The 23461-nt window shown below is 34.9% G+C and overlaps 1 protein-coding gene across 2 annotated transcripts in view; it reads left to right on the top strand.

The window, feature by feature from the left end:
* The window catches only part of LOC129745444 (P protein-like), a 70381-nt gene that overhangs the window by 2772 nt on the left and 44148 nt on the right, over positions 1–23461 (top strand). Inside the window, exon 3 of one of the 2 annotated variants that reach the window (XM_055738528.1) lies at positions 8125–8418. In XM_055738528.1, the coding sequence (XP_055594503.1) occupies positions 8345–8418 (74 nt within the window). In that variant the 5' untranslated portion in view covers positions 8125–8344. Of the gene's footprint in view, positions 1–8124; positions 8419–21258; positions 21304–23461 lie in introns of those variants that run through there. The other variant, XM_055738527.1, reaches the window with a different exon arrangement.

Here is a 23461-nt window from a genome sequence, read left to right as displayed (position 1 = left end):
CCTGTCCCAAGCCAGTGGTAACGGACCCCTTGGTAGTGCTGCAATTATTGTTGATGAGTTAAGCATGAACAATATTTGAATGTACGATCGAGACTTCCCGTACCGCCTCGGGTCGGAAGACCTATCAGCCACTGGTGGGTTCAACTACATACATACATACATACATGTAAGAAATAATATACAATACAATTAATCGAACGTGGAATCCAGCTGATTTTAACTGCGAATGTGAGAATTATGCTTCAAAAATCTCGGTTGCAATAGGTAACAAAACTCTGTTCCTGCCAACTAAAGGTGCATTTACACCTCTTGCGTACGTGAAAATGGAAATACTTGTATTGTTCAAAACTGAACTGATATTCTTATTCAAAACCTTTAAAAATTGGTTTAATTCAATTCCCCCGATTTTCACTGCGGAATATTTTTTCCGCGTTCACTGTCATTCCGCTCGAAGTGTAGAAATTAGAAATTTAGAAATTTCCGAATTTTTTTCGCTTATGATGTCAAAATCCCCAAACACAATTTGATCCTTATGTTTTGTGGTTGTGTACTTCTTTTATCAACAAGGAGCACTTTTTAGCGTGCTCCTCGGTGCAATGCAAACTTACTGGTGGTACACGCTTCTTCTCTTTCTTTGTTCCTGACGTCTCTGTGTTCTCTACTCCAAAGTGGGCCCGGCCGGTTTATGTTTTCTCCTCGTTTCTCCAAACGGCTTCAGGCGTATTTAACCCGGTAGGCGCATTTAGGAATACTTTCCCCAACCAGATCGTTTTTCAAAACTTTCACCATTTTGGAAGTGTCGTAATAGTTGCACTGTTTTTGTTAAGTTTGTATACTTTTTGTGGCATCGCAAAATATTAGATGTTTTTTTATTAGTTGTTAACCCAGGTGGTAAATCCAATTTACGGATTGCATTCCAAGGCACGGCGAGCCACCGCGTCCCCCCAGTTTGCTACTCTGGGTCCATGGGTGCAATTGGACGACTCATGATACAATGCTAAGGAACACTGTACCCCCTACGCCATAAAGTCCACCTGGGGCCACTGACCTTTGTTCCCACCTCGAACTGTTTGACACACTTTGCTTCAATAGTGGGAGGTCATTTCGCGCTAGTGCGCTCCAAGGCAATACTCGTTTCCGAATCCTCAATCAGCATACCTCATTCTAACAAAACTCGATGCGCAATCCCTCCTCTGACGAGTTAGGACCCGACATCTCATCGTGTGAATGAGGTCCCCATACAGCGCAACTACTAACTTTGTGAATCCAGTCCAAGATCCAGAAACACAAAGCGAGTTGTCGACGACACTTTCTCTGTTCAAACACGCGGGTAGGAGGGGTAAGCCCCCTAAGCCACATGTAGGACTCAGACTCCTCCGAACTCACAAGTAGTGTTGACTTAAGTCACCACTCAGCGCAACTACCCGATCTTCAAGTCGGGCGCTTGACCACCCGAAGCGCAGATCGAGCTATAGAACGCCCTCATCAGGTCACACTCGCGGTTCAGGCGCATCAATTCCCGAAACGCGTGTCGAACCCTGACACCTCCGGCAGAATGTGCCTCTCGGACACTGACGTGTAAACACGTCACTAAGTGATCGGCCCACCATTGGCCACCACTTTGCGCATCTACTCATTTTGCGAATCGGGTCTATACTAAGGTTGCCAGAATTTTTTCCACTCCCATCCGGGCCTAGCAATTCCGGGCATTTTTTCAAAAAAACCTGGCAAAATCCGGGCATGGATTTCAATTTTTCAAATCCAAAAACCGGGCAAAAACCGGGCAAAATTTAGGTGTAATTATACATAAAAGCAAAAAAAAAAATAAATTAATATTTTATTAATGTAATTGCAGACTTCCAAAAACTTTTTGGAACACTTAAATATTCAAAGGTTTATAAAAGTAAGTCAGCGAAATTATTTGAAACAACCGTTGAAAATTTCCATACCGTTAATCGATTTTGCTGAAACTTACTCAAAAACTTTGATTTTTTTTTGGTTTCTTTGTGAAAATTGTGAAAAAATCCGGGCAATATCCGGACTTTTTTCACGATATCCGGGCAACCGGGCCGGACCGGACTTTATCGAAATTTTGCATCAAATATCCGGGCAAACCCGGATAAAACCGGGCAATCTGGCAAGCTTAGTCTATACCCACCGAAGCGCAAAACGAGTTGGCGATCGCTCTCCCTCCGGTCACGTCCGCATATCAGGGCCATGACCCCCCGAAAGCGTGTTGGACCTCCACGCACACACCCAAGTACTGGTACCTAAGTACCCGGGTGCACCACTTCTTCCGCGCGGGTTTGGCAGACCCGTCGACAGCCTCTAGTGGGTTTGGTGTAAATAGTTCTCTTGGCCGTACATCTGCAATACGCCGGACTTGCAGACACGTTTCCACTCTGCACCACGGGGAGGTATTTAAAACTACGTCGCAGAGCAAAATATTAGATGTATGTATGTATGTATGTATAGTTCCCCCATCGGTAGCAAGGTCCAGCCTATGTCTGTGTGGCTTGGCCTTCGAATTGCTTCTCAGGCTTCCACGGCCGATGGTTCGTCGAGGGAAGGCATCCAACCTTCAGAGATCTACAATGGTTGGCAATCCACTCCGCTTGCAATAGTCTCTTCAGATTTTCCCCAGATGCATTCCCTCTGAAATATATATTAATTTATGCAATGAAACACATCTTACCTGTCGGCAACTTATGGGATTCGAACCCAAAAGTTTTTCTTGCCGATACCGGGAATCGAACCCAGTACGCCTGGGTTACCAGACTCGCGCCAGTCTATCCACTGGACCACATCAGCGCTCTTGTGGCATCGCAAAATATTAGATATACACAAAATGGTCCGATAATTATGTTGGTTTTAAACAAAAACACGATTTAGCGTAAAATTTGCTTTTAATGCTCTTTGCAGCTTGATTCGCGTTCTTTGATAATTGAAAATTCTAAACTAAGCTGAAGGGTAAATTTCTAAACCATTTTGACCTATTTTCATGCGTTCCACTATTCGAAGGAAGCTCTGAAGTTATATAGGGTAGATACTCTAGATTTCGACAGGAGCTAGTTTTCGACAAATTTTCAATGAAAGGCTAAGCTTTCTATTTGGTGGCTTAAGCCAGCTATGTTCATATTTTTCTAATTTTTCTCTCCCACTTTAGTACACGTTGAATATATAAATTCTTCTTAATAAGATGTTGAATAGTAGTAAATCAATGATTCAAAAGTAACGTTCTAAATCACCTGTGCAATTCAATCGCATCGACCAGATAAGAATGATTATGAATCACGAAAAACTCCCCTTTTATTCGATTAAAAGCAACATAAAAGGAATCAACGGATGGATAAGGTTCTAAAATCAATCTTTTCGCTGATTTATTTTATATTTTTGCTAACATTTCATGTAATTTCAACTCTTTTTTGAGCTGTCGAAAACTAGCGCTGAAAATTCACCTAATAATCTATTTTTCGACACCCATCTTCATCCATGATTTTTTGCAGAATTTTTAAGTAACGTTTACATGAGTAAACTTGAACTTTTAGATTTGTATGGGAAAATTGAATATTTTGTACTGAAAAATCAACATCATTTTTGTTTCTTCTGTGGACCGAGCCAGCTGCTGGTTTTCGTGCCAAATTATAAATTTCCTAAAGGAAATTTTCCACTGAACATCTTTGTTGAAGATAGTAACTTCAGATCTTATTTGGCAAACAGTTAATAGCAGTTTTACAGGGGTATGTCTTTTCGCATTGATAAACAATAAATTCAATTGACACCACTGCTTGAAACTCGTGAGGTATTGCATAAAAAGTAGTAATGTAATACCTCGCTAGGCACCCAGCAGTGATGTCAATTTAATTTATTGTTTATCAATGCGAAATGACATACCCCTGTTAAACAGCTTATAACTTTTTTGCCTAATAAAATACGAAGTTACGGTCTGGGACAAAGTTGTTCAGCGGAAAGTTTCCTTTAGGAAATTTAGAAATTGGCACAAAAACCATCAGCTGACTCGGTTCCACAGAAGAAACAAAAAAGATGTTGATTTTTCAGTGCAAAATATGCGTTTTTCTCATACAAACCTTAAAGTTCAAATTTACTCATGTGAACGTTACTTAAAAATTCTGCAAAAAATCATGGATGAGTTTTGGACCAATACAAAGCTTTTTAGACCTCAGGGTTTAAGAAATTAAAAAATGACCTCAAATCGACTCAGTCTAATGTTTATACTGTTTCCATGGTGTAAAAAACGCCGTGAAGTAGACAAGCAAAACTATTATGCAAGTATTCATATTCCTGAGCTAACAAAGCAGGTGGAAATATGTTTGTCGAAAACTAAAACTTTTTGTGTCGAAAACTAAAATAGAATGTCGAAAAGTAGACCATCGAGAGGTTTTAGAAAAAGGATAATAAAACCGTTGTTTTGAAACTTTTCATCAAAAAAAAAGGTAGAAAAAAAGTCTGATTCATATAACCAATCTTATTTGAACTGAAAAACTTTATTAAATTAATTTATTTACATAGTTTTTCAGACAAAACTATCAAAAACTGTCGAAATCTAGGTATTTTACCCTAAAGCTAAATAAACTCACTTTGTTTTATTCAAGAACATAAATTCTTCCAACGCACCGAAACTTAGATCCGTTAAAAATACTGTGCTATTTTGAAGTAGGTGATTTTGAGGTGAACATCTCAAAGAGGTCCATTTCCAGGAAGAAATGATTGAAAAATGGGTTTCTGTATAAAGTAAGCTGCTTTCAGATGTTGTATAAGGTGTTTCATTATGTCTAAGCACGATGAACAGTCTGAACACAATTTAGGAGCAAGTTTTTTTTTTCACTTTTATGTTCTTCATAGTCTTCTTTAACAGTGAAAAAAAATTCCAGTCACTCGTATGCCAATGATCGGCTTCAGCACAGACTGATTTGCGATGATTTTGGGAGCTTTTTCCAATCTTTTACGAAGTTTTCTTTAGATTCTCCAGGCTTCCCATGTTTTCTAGAATACGATTTGGTAAGGGCCCAAAAAGTTTCAATCGGTTTCGCTTTTGAGGACAATTTGGTGGATTGGACTTTGTTGGTGAACCGTCACCATCGGCACTATCGGACGTAAATAGCTGTATTCATTGATTCGGTAGGCACGACAAAGCGTGCCACATGGCTTACCATTGCCTTTTTACCGATTTTTTTAGGTGAATATTGATGTCTGTGTCTGGTCAATACTTTGACCAACTCGAACATTCCCGGAAGTGTTTTGTAATCAAACTTGTAATAGATCGATGATAACGCACATCGCTTTTACACACAGCAGTTGATTAAATAATTTACAAGCTCTTGGTTTGACTCGGCTTTGGCTACATACTGAACTAAAGCATGACTTTTTGGTCCAAAGTTTTGTCCACCAGACCGATTTTCTGCCTAGATTTATTTAGTCTACAAGCTCCCTCTACATCGTAGCAGGCCATGACGGAATGGCAGCGCACGTGTTTTTTTCTCTTCGTCGGTGAAAATTATATTTTTGGATATTTTTGAAGTATAAATCGTTTAAAACCGTGAAACTTTGCGAATTGAATTGCCGGCCGATATTCCGCACAAGTGATAGTCAATAGTGATAAGGGAGCATCCATTAATTACGTAACGCTCCTAGGGGGGGGAGGGAGTAAGCTCGAGCGTTACGAATTGTGACATAGGGGAGGGGGGGAGGTATGCTCATCGTTACGTAACGATTTTTTCCTTCAAAATTTCGGTTTAATCGCAGCTATTATGATGTCATGCAATTTTTGCAGAATGATAAGCCCACCAGAATGCAGCTTAAAATTTGTAAGTTTCAACATGATTAAACTGGTTTGTAACCTTCCCTTTTTATGATTCTGAGATAGACTCCTTAAATTGTAATGGAGTATATTTTACATAATTGTTGATGATAACTCTCTGATAAAATAAAATGATTGTCTATTTAAAGTTGTTCTGTGCTTGATAACTGATGATCTACCTTGTTTAATTTATTTTGTTCAAGAAGCAAAAAAAATTAAACAAGGTAGATCATCAGTTATCAAGCACAGAACAACTTTAAATAGACAATCATTTTATTTTATCAGAGAGTTATCATCAATGAGTACTAAGAAGCGATTTGGATAGATATTAATTCCGTTTTGAAGAACGTTATAAATTTTATATTAAAATCTTTTCTAACCATCGAAAACCATTATTTAAAAACATGAAAAGATGGAGGGGGAGGGGGTAATTATCAGCGTTACGTAATTTTCATAGGGATGTACGTCCAAGCGTGACGATTTGTGACATACGGGGAGGAGGGGGTCAAAAAAGTGCATTTTTTGCGTTACGTAATTTATGGATGCCGCCTAATGCCTTCCTTGGGAGAGTGAATATAACGAACCTCAAGCACAACAGTGCGAGAAATTATCAGGAGCTGACTAGAAAAAACAAAACTACAGAAATGCACTGTCCTACATTCAGTGAGTTCGTTCCATGATATTTACATATATTTTAAATAAAATTGAAACAAATGTTGGTTCATGAAGTTTGCACCTTTTCATTTGGCATTTTGCTTCTTGAATCTTCTATCTTGGTTTATTTACCTCTATGAAAAATTTCCACTTGCATTTGAAGGAAAACGGTGGTCAATGTAGTGATTTGATTTCAGTTTTCATCGGAGGAGAAGATTCATATTGGGATATTGTGAAATGTGAAGCAGTAAACCCTTTTGAATCAAGAATTCAATCAAATTTGTTTTGATTCAAGAAGCAAAAATTCTTATACACATCCCAAAATAAGACGAAATGAACACGGATTGTATATTTTTTCTTCGATGGAACACGCAATTATTTTGGTAATTCGATACCTTCCGAGAGACGCAATGCTTAAAATGTTTGTATTGAGCATTTTACCATTTTAAGAAACGTTAACACGTTGGTAGTTTAGTCTTAGTTATAGATATGAGATTGGAATTTTGGATTTTTTTTTCCACATGTCTTTTGGCAGTCGATTTTGGAATTTGGTTTTGGCACATTTCGTTTTCCGTTGGTTTATTTTTTTCTGTAAATTTTTAAGCTGTTTTGTTTTCAACTGGAGCTGCGACGGCAATTTTAACAGTTATCCTATCAAGATAACGCCGAGCTCATGGGACACTTTTACGGTTAAACTGCAACAAGTGCTGAACGACAGCTAACAGCGAGGACGTCCTGTGTTGGTCTAATGATTTCCTAACTACTGTTGGTTGGTTCGAAAGGAGGAGCAAAACATTGATGATGGATTATGGAAGCTTTAATCCCTGTGACTTCACGGCTCTTCGCTGTAAGAAAACACAAGCGATGTAAGCGATGTGGAAAATATGCTTAGATATAGTTTCTTTTTGAAGACATTTTGCTTGTGGGGGAGTGAGCAGCATAGTAGATACTTGTGTTATCCACCCCCACCATGTAGAGAGTATAGAAAAGATGACATCGATCGGATATCGCGTGTTTGTACTGCTGTGGCTCAATTGACCCTTGGAAAGTCCGGGGATAATCCGATGAACCTGACGGGCAAAACCGGAGCAAGGGTAGCCCCGGTTTACACTTGCAAATTGTTCCGAATGGAAGCATCCAGGTATTGAAGGTTTTTTTTTATCGTTCGATGGTTTGTAAGGATTCACGGTATTGATCGGTTTTTAAGATTTTCAATAGAATTTTTACTTTAAAGTTTATTAAAGATGTATGAACCATTTTTAGCTGCTTTTGGGATTTTATGAACCAAAACCCAAAGTTCCGACGTAAAAAAAATTGAAGAACTCTCAGAGGAACTTGATGATGATGACGATGATGATAACGACGAGGACACGAAAATACCGGGAATAAGCCATAATATTGTAGACCTTTCGTGGAGCACGTTCCTGTGCCAAGAGGGACGAAACTTGAAAGGGCTAAAAGTGTTTTCCCTTGTTTTGGGTTTTATTTTCGTTGATCCGTAGCAGAGGGTTCTGGGTTCGTAGCTGGAAAAAGTTTACCGAAGTAAATTGTTCGGTAGGTTCATTTCTAAATTACTGCGTGCTGCTGTCTATTTTTGTGATAATTTTTCTTCAACTAATAAAGTTATTTTTTCTCAACTTTTCTCTTCCCAGATTCCTCGAACTGAAGCAACGAAGTCTCAAATATCAAAACATAACAATCATCCATCGAGCTAAATTTGAACAAAAATACTGCCTATTCTCAAAGGGACCACCGTTTTGTAGTACCATTTTTGGTAGGACCCTTTTTTTTAAGTCAGAAGAACACTAACTTTCCGTCAAAATTGCGGCCCCAGCAGCGGCTGCAGCGGTCGTGGTGGCCAGACCGATCAAAATGCGACTGAAAAGTGCCGGCAAAAGTTTTCGCCGGCACAAGGCCAAACACGCTCAGGATTTTCCCCAGCCATGGTAAGTTTCCTAAGAGAAATATGATTTTTTAAGCAAACAAATTAAGTCACTTGCAGCAAGGCTTGGTTCACCGTTACCCGTTTCTGGTTGCAAAAAAGATGGATGTGGGAATGGTTTTTGAGAAGAATGACCGTTATGATAAATTCCCGGAAAAAATGAATGGATTTGGGAATCAATTTTATTCCTATGGAAAAAGGTTTTCAGTGAAAAATGAATGCAAAACACAAAAAAGCTAAATTGAGCAAAATGATTAAAAAGATTCCAAAAAGTGCAAAAAGGCGGAACAGACAGAGCAGAATATAAAAAACTAAGAAATTGAAAAGACCAAAACGACAAAGAGAGTAAAAAACTAAAAATATTTGAAAGACCAATAAAATATGTAGAAAAAATAAAAAAAAATGTAGAAAAAATAAAAAAAAATGTAGAAAAAATAAAAAAAAATGACAAAAATGAATGATAAACACAAAAATGACAAAAATGACAAAAATGACAAAAATGACAAAAATGACAAAAATGACAAAAATGACAAAAATGACAAAAATGACAAAAATGACAAAAATGACAAAAATGACAAAAATGACAAAAATGACAAAAATGACAAAAATGACAAAAATGACAAAAATGACAAAAATGACAAAAATGACAAAAATGACAAAAATGACAAAAATGACAAAAATGACTAAAATGACAAAAATGACAAAAATGACAAAAATGACAAAAATGGCAAAAATGACAAAAATGACAAAAATGACAAAAATGACAAAAATGACAAAAATGACAAAAATGACTAAAATGACAAAAATGACAAAAATGACAAAAATGACAAAAATGACAAAAATGACAAAAATGACAAAAATGACAAAAATGACAAAAATGACAAAAATGACAAAAATGACAAAAATGACAAAAATGACAAAAATGACAAAAATGATAAAAATGACAAAAATGACAAAAAAGACAAAAAGGACAAAAATGACAAAAATGACAAAAATGACAAAAAATGACGAAAATGACGAAAATGACGTAAATGAAAAAAAAGACAAAAATGACAAAAATGACAAAAATGACTAAAATGACTAAAATGACAAAAATGACAAAAATGATAAAAATGACAAAAATGACAAAAATGACAAAAATGACAAAAATGACAAAAATGACAAAAATGACAAAAATGACAAAAATGACAAAAATTACAAAAATTACAAAAATGACAAAAATGACAAAAATGACAAAAATGACAAAAATGACAAAAATGACCAAAATGACAAAAATGACAAAAATGACAAAAGTGACAAAAATGACAAAAATGACAAAAATGACAAAAATGACAAAAATGACAAAAATGACAAAAATGACAAAAATGACAAAAATGACAAAAATGACAAAAATGACAAAAATGACAAAAATGACAAAAATGACAAAAATGACAAAAATGACAAAAATGACAAAAATGACAAAAATGACAAAAATGACAAAAATGACAAAAATGACAAAAATGACTAAAATGACAAAAATGACAAAAATGACAAAAATGACAAAAATGACAAAAATGACAAAAATGACAAAAATGACAAAAATGACAAAAATGACAAAAATGACAAAAATGACAAAAATGACAAAAATGACAAAAATGACAAAAATGACAAAAATGACAAAAATGACAAAAATGACAAAATTGACAAAAATGACAAAAATGACAAAAATGACAAAAATGACAAAAATGACAAAAATGACAAAAATGACAAAAATGACAAAAATGACAAAAATGACAAAAATGACAAAAATGACAAAAATGACAAAAATGACAAAAATGACAAAAATGACAAAAATGACAAAAATGACAAAAATGACAAAAATGACAAAAATGACAAAAATGACAAAAATGACAAAAATGACAAAAATGACAAAAATGACAAAAATGACAAAAATGACAAAAATGACAAAAATGACAAAAATAACAAAAATGACAAAAATGACAAAAATGACAAAAATGACAAAAATGACAAAAATGACAAAAATGACAAAAATGACAAAAATGACAAAAATGACAAAAATGACAAAAATGACAAAAATGACAAAAATGACAAAAATGACAAAAATGACAAAAATGACGAAAATGACAAAAATGACAAAAAATGACAAAAATGACAAAAATGAAAAAATAACAAAAATGACAAAAATGACAAAAATGACAAAAATGACAAAAATGACAAAAATGAGAAAAAAGGACAAAAATGACAAAAATGACAAAAATGACAAAAATGACAAAAATGACAAAAATGACAAAAATGACAAAAATGACAAAAATGACAAAAATGACAAAAATGACAAAAATGACAAAAATGACAAAAATGACAAAAATGACAAAAATGACAAAAATGACAAAAATGACAAAAATGACAAAAATGACAAAAATGACAAAAATGACAAAAACGACAAAAATGACAAAAATGACAAAAATGACAAAAATGACAAAAATGACAAAAATGACAAAAATGACAAAAATGACAAAAATGACAAAAATGACAAAAATGACAAAAATGACAAAAATGACAAAAATGACAAAAATGACAAAAATGACAAAAATGACAAAAATGACAAAAATGACAAAAATGACAAAAATGACAAAAATGACAAAAATGACAAAAATGACAAAAATGACAAGAATGACGAAAATGACAAAAAAACAAACAGAATGACCAAAATGACAAAAATGACAGTAATAACAATAACAACAAAAATGACCAAAATGACAAAAATGACAAAAATGACAAAAATGACAAAAATGACAAAAATGACAAAAATGACAAAAATGACAAAAATGACAAAAATGACAAAAATGACAAAAATGACAAAAATAACAAAAATGACATAAATGACAAAAATGACAAAAATGACAAAAATGACAAAAATGACAAAAATGACAAAAATGACAAAAATGACAAAAATGACAAAAATGACAAAAATGACAAAAATGACAAAAATGACCAAAATGACAAAAATGACAAAAATGACAAAAATGACAAAAATGACAAAAATGACAAAAATGACAAAAATGACAAAAATGACAAAAATGACAAAAATGACAAAAATGACAAAAATGACAAAAATGACTAAAATGACTAAAATGACTAAAATGACTAAAATGACTAAAATGACTAAAATGACAAAAATGACAAAAATGACAAAAATGACAAAAATGACAAAAATGACAATAATGACAAAAATGACAAAAATGACAAAAATGACAAAAATGACAAAAATGACAAAAATGACAAAAATGACAAAAATGACAAAAATGACAAAAATGACAAAAATGAAAAAAATCACAAAAATGACAAAAATGACAAAAATGACAAAAATGACAAAAATGACAAAAATGACAAAAATGACAAAAATGACAAAAATGACAAAAATGACAAAAATGACAAAATTGACAAAAATGACAAAAATGACAAAAATGACAAAAATGACAAAAATGAAAAAATGACAAAAATGACAAAAATGACAAAAATGACAAAAATTACAAAAATTACAAAAATTACAAAAATTACAAAAATTACAAAAATTACAAAAATTACAAAAATTACAAAAAAGACACGAATGACAAAAATGACAAAAATGACAAATTTGACAAACATGACAAACATGGCAAAAATGACAAAAATAACAGAATGACAAAAATGACAAAAATGACTATAGTCACAATAACAACAAAAATGACAAAAATGGCAAAAATGACAAAAATGACAAAAATGACAAAAATGACAAAACTGACAAAAAATGACAAAAATGACATCAATGACAAAAATGACAAAAATGACAAAAATGACAAAAATGACAAAAAGACAAAAATGACAAAAATGACTAAAATGACAAAAATGATAAAAATGACAAACATGACAAAAATGACAAAAATGACAAAAATGACAAAAATGACAAAAATGACAAAAATGACAAAAATGACAAAAATGACAAAAATGACAAAAATGACAAAAATGACAAAAATGACAAAAATGACAAAAATGACAAAAATGACAAAAATGACAAAAATGACAAAAATGACAAAAATGACAAAAATGACAAAAATGACAAAAATGACAAAAATGACGAAATTGACAAAGCTGACAAAAATGACAAAAATGACAAAAATGACAAAAATGACAAATATGACAAAAATGACAAAAATGACACAAATGTTAAAAATGACAAGTTACAAAAATGACAAAAATCACAAAAATGACAAAAATGACAAAAATGACAAGAATGACAAAAATGACAAAAATGACAAAAATGACAAAAATGACAAAAATGACAAAAATGACAAAAATGACAAAAATGACAAAAATGACAAAAATGACAAAAATGACAAAAATGACAAAAATGACAAAAATGACAAAAATGACAAAAATGACAAAAATGACAAAAATGACAAAAATGACAAAAATGACAAAAATGACAAAAATGACAAAAATGACAAAAATGACAAAAATGACAAAAATGACAAAAATGACAAAAATGACAAAAATGACAAAAATGACAAAAATGACAAAAATGACAAAAATGACAATAATGACAAAAATGACAAAAATGACAAAAATGACAAAAATGACAAAAATGACAAAAATGACAAAAATGACAAAAATGACAAAAATGACAAAAATGACAAAAATGACAAAAATGACAAAAATGACAAAAATGACAAAAATGACAAAAATGACAAAAATGACAAAAATGACAAAAATGACAAAAATGACAAAAATGACAAAAATGACAAAAATGACAAAAATGACAAAAATGACAAAAATGACAAAAATGACAAAAATGACAAAAATGACAAAAATGACAAAAATGACAAAAATGACAAAAATGACAAAAATGACAAAAATTACAAAAATTACAAAAATGACAAAAATTACAAAAATTACAAAAATGACAAAAATTACAAAAAAGACAAGAATGACAAAAATGACAAAAATGACAAATTTGACAAACATGGCAAAAATGACAAAAATAACAGAATGATAAAAATGACAAAAATGACTATGATCACAATAACAACAAAAATGACAAAAATGGCAAAAATGACAAAAATGACAAAAATGACAAAACTGACAAAAAATGACAAAAATGACAAAAATGACAAAAATGACAAAACTGACAAAAATGACAAAAAGACAAAAATGACAAAAATGACTAAAATGACAAAAATGATAAAAATGACAAACATGACAAAAATGACAAAAATGACAAAAATGACAAAAATGACAAAAATGACAAAAATGACAAAAATGACAAAAATGACAAAAATGACAAAAATGACGAAATTGACAAAGCTGACAAAAATGACAAAAATGACAAAAATGACAAAAATGACAAAAATGACAAAAATGACAAAAATGACAAAAATGACAAAAATGACAAAAATGACAAAAATGACAAATATGACAAAAATGACAAAAATGACACAAATGTTAAAAATGACAGAAGTTACAAAAATGACAAAAATCACAAAAATGACAAAAATGACAAGAATGACAAAAATGACAAAAATGACAAAAATGACAAAAATGACAAAAATGACAAAAATGACAAAAATGACAAAAATGACAAAAATGACAAAAATGACAAAAATGACAAAAATGACAAAAATGACAAAAATGACAAAAATGACAAAAATGACAAAAATGACAAAAATGACAAAAATGACAAAAATGACAAAAATGACAAAAATGACAAAAATGACAAAAATTACAAAAATTACAAAAATGACAAAAATTATACAATGACAAAGTTACAATTTGGCAAAATTGACAAAAAACAAACAATGAATTAAATATGACACAAAAATAATTTAAAATGACACAAAAATTGTATAAAAATGACATATAAATTGCACAAAAATGTTTAAAAAATGACACAAAAATGACTTTAAACTGGATTAAAATGTTCATACTTCTTTGCGGTGAATATATCTGGTCATAGACTGATCTAGTCTTATCATTTTATTAAAATTGATTTATAAAATCGAGGTTTTGCAAAAAAAAAAAGAAATACTGGATTCCCACTTACCTAATTATTTTTCAAAATGTCATCTTAGGGAGCAAATTGTTTTACCCCGCTAGATGAATGAAAAACAAACTCCTGTGCTGTGGGTGTTAAACATATTACTTATCTTTATTGCTATCGTTATCCGATGCTCGAATATCGCTATAGAGCTATGGGTGGTATTTAGCACCCGGACGCGTTTTTTTTCGTTTCAACATAACGGAAACAGAGAAGACTTCCATCAGTCAGTCGGTCGTTTGCTGATTCGATGATGGGTGGCAGCACTGATGCACCATCAGCGATAATACAATAGGTTATGATGTGTGTTGATAGAAGTAATGAGCCATCGATGGGTGGCAGGCAGCAGTTCTGTTTCTGTATACATACGGGAGAAATAATGCAATTAAACTGGCCATAACAAAGTCATTTGACACCATCCATCGGACGCGGCGATAAAATAGAGATGACACAAGGTCGCTATCGGGATTGGTCGTGTGAATTCTATTGTTTTCTATTGACAGATGACAGAACAATGCAAAATGATGGGTAAATTCTATGCATTTCAAATCAATTGAGCAACGTGAAAATAGTTCCCTTTTTGGCGAAACATTTTAACTCTGTCTCTCTTGTTCGAAGCGCCAAGCTCTTACAAACATTCTCCCAACAAAATCTCATGAGTTGTTTTTTTCCAATGACATATGATATTCTAATAGGCAAAATTCAAATTCGTGTACCATCATTCTACATTGATTAAAATTTGTCTTCTTCCTCTCATCAGCTGGAATGGAATGAAATGGATACGCGCACCGATGAATGGTGGAATGTGCGTTATTCGTGACTTGTCATGTTAACAGGCTCCGCTAATCCATGGTATGCACTAACAGTTGGACTAATCTTCTCTCATTCGCGTTTGATTCGCGAGTGGGTGGAGAAAGAACTAGAGCGACGATAAAAGAATAGACCCATCTTCTGTTGTAGCCAAAACGACAAACAACAGCAGCATGATAGTTGGAATGGTAGGGTTTTCGAAACATTTTGCCCTTACTAATTAAATTTTGTGGGTGAACTTGGAATTCTGTTTGGTGAAAATTTATTACAGTTGAAAATATTTAATTTTCGTTCTTTTTGATTTAAAGAAAAAAAAAGAGGAAATCCTCAATAAATTCAATAAATTTAGCTTTGGTTAGACTTCTACCAAAATAAATGTTGGGCATGTTATAGAGCTCAGTTGGCAAGTCTTAACCGTTATTCGTGAGTTTGAGCCCAAGAGTAAGTATCAAATCCAGCTGAAGCGAATAACTTCATCAATGACTGTTCGCCAACTGCATTCTTGAAACAAAATCACGAATAACACAAAGATGTTCAAACGAGAAAAAAAATCACAATCGTAACAGTTCCCTCAGTTTACGGCATCAAAAGTTACATCATTCTCACGGGTGACCATATTGAAGATCTTTTTTATTTAGAAAAGACTACAGAAACGTACCGAAGTTAGGGTTAGTGACCCTATTGAGTTTATCTTCAAATCAATTCTAAATTCAATGTAAATCAAGTTGAAAACCCTTTTTTTACTTTTTTTGCAGAAACACGTCGGCAAATTTTTAATCATATTTTGGGCTTCCAAAAATCATTGACAAAAGTATCAAAGTTGAAAATAATTGAAAATGCCTAGGCTTTTTTTAAGATTAATAAATCCAGTCAACCGAATCAGACCGGTCAATTCCCAAATTCTCAAAATCCGGGGATTTCCAAGTAAAATTAGGAAATCTGGCAAGCTCAACAACCTAGCTTGAATCTTTTTTAGTCCTAAAATACCGAATAATTTAAATATGTGATTTCGTTGGACTTCAGTACTGCTTCTTCTATAGTGAAACAGATAGCTCGATTAGTGGAAGGCAATCTGAGAAATAAGAGTGAATTAGAAAAGCTGTCCAAGCCTAAGACTTTTGCTTCTCATCAAATTTTTCAAGTGTCTCACTAAACATTCTTAAGATACTGTGCTTAAGGATTAAAAAGTTTCATCACAGAAGTTTATTATGCTCTTTGAAAACATTAACTACCTCAATAATTATTTTTCAAAGCACAGGTATAAGCTTTAAAATTGTGATCTTAAATTAGCTTTATTTTTTTCTGACCAAATGTTCTTAAGATAGCGCATCTTTGCAGTTGTTTGCTGAAAAAAATAATGATACGGTCTCATTGATAGTTCAAAACAGTGTCAACTGTTTCTTGTTTCAAAGCCGTAAAAAAAATCAAAATAAAAGTGAGCTTGCTTCATTATGAATTGAATTACAATTGCCTGTATTTAATTTATTTATTATGTACAGTGTCGGACAATAGAATAGGACCGCTCTAATGCAGAATATTCAAATCACCTTTAAACTGCCAATTCAAATATAATAATATGCGACACCTAGCGGCAAGCACTTATTGTAGTATGCCAACTTTGTATACTGCACGTTTGTTGCAATCACAGCAACCAGTTTGTTCTACTACTCGACCAGAAAGCTGTCAAAGGGTGAAGAAAGCCGCGTCATAAAATAAGTCCAGCTCATCGGTTCGGCTGTTCCGGCATTTTCAGCGCTCTAGATTTGAAGAAAAGGTGTTGTTTTCGGTGTTGTTTGTCTATTTTCGTGTCCTGGTAAGTATTTCCTATAAAATTAATCATGAAAATCATGAAAACAAACAAAAAAATAAAGATTTCCTTCCTCCTACTCTGTTTTCAGCGAAAAAGCGATGGGTCGGGCACAGCATTGCACGGAGGTCCAGCGAGCGATCATCCGGAATCTGTACAAGGCTGGCAAAAGCCAACGCGAGATTGCTGACTACTTAGAAAGGTCGAAAACTTTCGTTTTCAACGCGCTTCACAGCACCGACAAACGGGAACTGGCCGGCCGCCTCCGCAAAACGACGCCGAAGGACGATTCGGCAATCAAACGGGCCTCGCAAAAGGATCCTTTCAAAGCGTCCAAGCAGATCAGAGACGAGCTGAACTTATCTGTGAGTTCCCGGACAGTTCAGCGACGGTTGGCGGAGAAGGGACTAGGAGGAAAAAGTCCCCGGAAGGTGCCGATGCTGACGCAGAAGCACTTGAAGGCGCGGCTGAAGTATGCGAAGGACCACTTCGATTGGGTCGGCCCGGAAAAGGAGAAATTATGGAGAAATGTGCTGTGGTCGGATGAGACCAAAGTGAACCTCATCGGCTCGGACGGAAAGAGTTGGGTCCATCGCCCGCTCAGTTGTGCGTATATCCCCCAGTATACCAATAAAACATTCAAACATGGAGGAGGTAGCATCATGGTGTGGGGATGCTTTTCTTGGTACGGGGTGGGTCCCTTGTACTGGATCGACCGGATTATGGACCAGCACCTCTACGCCCAGATACTTCGGGAAGTAATGCTGCCACACGCCGAGTGGGAGATGCCCCTAAAGTGGCAGTTCCAGCAGGACAACGACCCCAAACATACCACTAAAACGGTTAAAAAGTGGTTCCAGGATAATAAGGTAGACATTATGGAGTGGCCAGCACAGTCCCCTGATCTCAATCCCATAGAGAACCTATGGGAAATAGTTAAACTTAAGGTGTACACCGAAAAATCAAAAAACAAGCAGCAGCTGTGAGAGAGAATCCAGGCGGTGTGGTACGCTATCCCGGGGAGAACGTGCCAAAAGCTGGTGGAGTCGATGCCGAGCCGGGTGCGAGAAGTGTTATAAGGGTTATACCACCAAGTACTAACCCTGCAAATCGATCACGGTATGAATTTCCTCTTTGTTTTAATTTTTTTAAACCATGAATTCTAAAGCGGTCCTGTTTTATGTCGCGTTATTTTAGTCAGTAAGTATGCTTAAAACGCATTTCTAAATAAAGGACAATTGTTTTAACTACGGATGATTTTAATTTCTTCGAAGAATGGAATTTACAATTTGTAAATGGTTTGATGCACTTAAATGGAAATTTTTTTCTCAAAGTTTTGTCACTTTATGTTTTGGATTGAGCTGTGGTCCTATTCTATTGTCCGACACTGTATTGGATTCCAGATCTTTTTTCATACTTATGTAGCATTTTCTTCATGCTTTTAAGAAAAATACGGATAAAATTATTTTTCATGGTTTCGAAAGAATTCTCGAATTTGTCCTGAAACACGGCTCATTAGGCGGCGCACACCTTTTTCGTCCCTCATTTAAGCTATCTTATTCCACCAGGTCTTCATCATTGATATCTTTGACAACCTTTGCCTTGAGTCTCCTCTTCATGATTGCCCTGTATTTCTCGATAGGACGGAACTGGGAGGGTTAAGGTTTTTCGGAACAAACTGGACCCCTTTCTCTGCATACCATTCTTGAACGTTTTTGCTGTAATGACAGCTGGCCAAATTTGACCAAAACATCACGGGAGGGTCGTGAGATTGAATGCACGGTAAAATTCAGTTTTGGAGACAATTATTTGTAACGAAAACTTTGGTTTTTTTTTACCTTAGCTGCAAATGCCATGCCAAATCATAAATTTTCGTGCAAATTTGTCGGCAAAAACAATTTCAAATTTGGCTGGAACATTAGCCCAAGCCGTTGCCAAATAAAATTTTTGACCTGGGGCGATTTCCCCGAAGTCAGCTTTGACATAGGTTTCATTTTTATTATTTATTTATTTATTTATTATAATTGAATTCATCGAACATAAATGTTTAAATGAAAAGGTTTAGTTACAATCAAATTAGTAAAACAATTTGGACTGACGAATTCGACGAATAAATCGGCTGGATGATTCTTCGAACTGATGCAGGTGCTCAGCATCCTGAAACATACGCATCATTGCACTGAGTGGTTCATTGTAGCCATACGATGTTCGGTGGATTTGATGTGACAGCAACGAATTAAATCGCAGAGTTCTCGATGGGGCACTGAGGTTTATCATCCTTAGAAGATTTGGCGATTGAACTTCTCCATTTATAATCTTAACAACGAAAGAAGCCTGTTGAGTATTTCGGCGACATTCGAGGGTTTCGAGACCCAAAAGCTGACACCGATCTGAATATGCTGGAAGATCTTCGGGATGACGCCAAGGCAGGTGTCGCAAGGCGAATCTGACAAACCGCTTCTGTACACGTTCAATCCTCAAGATCCAACTTAGTTGATACGGAGCCCAAACTACAGCAGCATGCTCAGTTATAGATCTGACGAGGGCGCAGTACAGTGATTTTAAGCACAAAGGATCTTTGAATTCACGTGACACTTTGGTGATGAAGCCGAGCTGACGATTCGCTTTGTTGATAACTGAAGAGCGTTGACTGTTGAAAGTGAGCTGCGCATCAAGGATCACGCCAAGATCATCCACTTCAAAGACCCTTTTCAAAAACTGGCTGCCGATACTATAGTCATAAGGGATCGGTGTCTTATTCCGGTGAAAAGTTATCACAGAGCATTTTGAAACACTGACTGTAAGTTTGTTCAGTCTACACCATTCATCAAACTGGTTCAGCAGAGATTGGAGATTTGTCTGTGGTTTCATCGTCCGTCAGAAGACACCCGTCTAACTTAGTCAGCACTTGGTCGTATAGCTTCCGAGCACGGATTTTGGCCACACTATTCTGTTTTATGGTCCGATTTGGCTGTTTACTAGCTCTATACGACTTGATTCCTTCCCGGAGTCGAATTCTCCTCACGGTGCTATGGGCAGCACAGGATTTTCTGGCCAAATAACGGTCCGACAGATTGGAATTCCTCTTAATCGTCTTCAAAATCTCACCACGCGGCTTCCGGTCGACAGTTCCACTCCGACGATTAGCTTGAGGCTTCCGAATCGTCTTCAATGTTTCCTTATACCGTTTGATAACGCGCTACTTTGATTTTCATTACTCGCCGAAATGCCAAAAAAATAGAAATATATCCTAGCAAAGAGCAAAATAAGATGTGTGAAACCATATTTTCAAAAATATATTTTTGAAGTTATTGCTAAAAAAAACCATAAGTGTTCGGTAGCAGACAACTACCCTCTGTACTTGGTTTAGATTGTTTACCAGTTAATTGACATAGTCCAAAAATAACTGGTTTCACCAGTTAGTACCTACGATTTAGCGATTGGCATTAAGTAAGAAAATTAAGTGACTAAAATTGAGTAGACTATGTTACCGATTTGCACATCATTACCACAAGTTGAAATTTATTAATCATTTCGTTATGTTATTTTCTTGTCAAATGTCTTTGAAATCTTGACGCCGGTTTAAAAAACCCTGGCTCCTGCCCATTTGCATCCATGAGGTCTGTTCTAGCGAAGAAGTTATTGCCAACCCGCCTGAGATAGTCCGTAACTATAACGTTCTGAATAAACTTGAGGTAGGACTCGCAGCAGTTTTCACACATTTGGTAGAGACGAGACAGCACAGCAGCAGCAGCATGACGAACTGCTGTTGTGAGGAGCAGAGCGTATCGTATGGAGATGATCTCTGGTTGATCCGCCGTCCGTCGTCATTTCGACGTTGATGGGCGAAGAAGATGACCGATGGCGATTCTACTATGCATAGTGGCCTCCTCTCGGGTTTCATATGTGAGATATAAACTAAACGTACGTAGTGTACCTAGTATCTACCTAGTAGAAAGAGAGTGGATTTCCATAATTTTATATTGGCCCGGCTCTCCTTCTCATGGTTGTGTTTCGTGGTTGGTCGTCGGAAAACTCTCGATCATCATCATCAACAACAAGAGCAACAGCAATAATAGTAACACTAGCTGTGTGCCGTTGTAGTAGCTCAGCCAGCCAGTTTTTCGGTTTAGCACGTTACGGATTCAGTCTGGTCAGTAGCGCGAATCCATTCGTACGTATTCGGCAAGCAAGCACACACGGTATCTTTCACACGGAATCTGGGAACCGAAATTTCCGAGCGTTGGTGGAGTGTTAATTCGACAAACTCTGACATATCGAAGGGAGGGACCTGTGTTTAGATTACCTATCTGTGTTTTCCCTCGCTTTCTGGTGTTATTTTCTTACGACCTTTCTCCTGGAGGCCTGGTTCGGGGAAAATCGGCAATCGGCGAGTGATGAAAAACAACACGATCGGCCCACGGATTGATTGATTGATGTTTTGATTGGCAATATCCTTTGGATTTCTGCAGTGTGGTAAATTTACACACTACGAGTGAATTACGCACGCTGCGTCGTTGAGTGATTTATGGATGGGGTATCCCTGACACGGGGGAAACGACTAGAGGTGGAAATGTATTCGTTTGGAATATTATTTTGCGATGATTTCGAGATGCAGTGGCCTTTGCGAAAGTTACTTCTTGGGCATTACGACAGGCGAGGGCCAATCACAGTGAAATCAGTGACCTGGTGGTGAAGAGAGAATAATTCGGAAAAAATGCCAGTGCTAAGGCAGTGATACTTTTTTTTTTAAGTTAACCAGTGGTGTCGAAATTCTAGAAAGTCAGGGGAAAACTTGGGAGAAAATTGTTCGAAGTGTTATGTTGCAATTTAAAACTAGCTTCTTATGTGTTCTTTGCGAGACTGGTGATGCCAAGAATTCTGGGTTCTAGTCTTGAAATCGGCAGTAGTTTTTGGAGATTTTTTCACGATCGATTACAACTCTGAACTGCTTCTCTCTACGCTATTTTTGGTTGAACTTTCCACACACAGTTTGCTATTTTTCCATTTTTATTGATTTTCAGTTTGCATTCCAATTATTAAATGGAAATGCCTTCAATTTAATTCTGAAGTAAATCAACGACAGTGTCTTCCTTCATTTTAAAATATTTGCAAATATGACACTGCTAAGTATTAAACTTGTAAATTTTTATGTTGAAACCACTCAAACAAAACCATGGCTCTAAGACAGGTTCGAAACCAATAAATATAAGTTGCGAATGCACTATTACATTTCAGAATCTTACATTATCATCAAAAACCATTTGTGATGAAAACAGACTTAGATTTGGAATAAAAATCTAATTCCAAACGCGTTTCCATGATTTACTCTTAAAAACTTTTTTCATTGAACAGATAGAGTCAAATTTGTTCTACATCATATAGCGATTCGTGAGCGCGTTATGATTTTTCTTATATTAAAATGTTAGGGTATTGCGAAAAAACAGTAAACTAATATTTTTCTTAACACGGGTTGATATTGCTTCATTTTCGTTATACGGTTTCTTTACACGGTTCTCACGAATTAACACGGTTTCTGAGAAAAAATAATATGAAACCGTTCCAAAAAGACCTTGGTGTATACTTGGTTTAACTTTTTTTTTATGAATTCATATGAGAGTACATATATCTGAAAGCGTTCTTTAGTTACAAGGATTTTTTTTCCCCAAAAACTCTCATGACGGCATTAAAATATCAAATATTTGATAGTGAAGTTTGTAAATTTTGAAAAAAGACATACATCGTCTTAGCCGAATTTGTTTAAAAGTTGAATAAACGTGGACAACTTAAGATTAACATTTTACTTAGCCCAAAATTAACATACATTTCAAGGGGGTTTCCCTTTGTAAGGGAACTTCAACATTTCTCGTGGAAAATTAGAATTATTTATTGTCTAGCTCTTGGCTCAGTTAATTGAAATGCTTCAATAACACTAGTTTACAGCATTTTTGAACTCAGTAAACTGAAGGTCATTTCCAATGTGAAATCGGGCGCTGAATCCGAAAATGAAATTCAAAAAAATCTTCGTAGAACCGTTTTTAAGTTATGCTCCAAATATGAAATTTCGAACAAATTAAAAAAGTTCTTGTACTTAGATTAAAATATCTTGGACGGCATAACAGTAATTTGAAATCCCTCTTTTGCATATTGAAGGTGAATAAGTTTTCTATCGATCATCTGCACACTGTTTTTGCGTTTGACCAACAGTATTGCTAATATGAGTGACTTTATGAGAAAAAAAAATTATAAAAAACGCATTTTTTTAGAGAAAATTTTGTTTCAACGAAAGTTTTAGACTCGATGGTAGCATTTAAAAAATCTGAATTTATTTTGCGCTTGAATGCCAATTTAAAACAAAGA

Source organism: Uranotaenia lowii, chromosome 2 (genome assembly GCF_029784155.1).
Source record: "Uranotaenia lowii strain MFRU-FL chromosome 2, ASM2978415v1, whole genome shotgun sequence".
In the NCBI taxonomy this organism is placed as follows: domain Eukaryota; kingdom Metazoa; phylum Arthropoda; class Insecta; order Diptera; family Culicidae; genus Uranotaenia; species Uranotaenia lowii.
The sequence above is the reverse complement of the archived record's forward strand: the minus strand, read 5'-3'. Positions and strand labels throughout refer to the sequence as shown.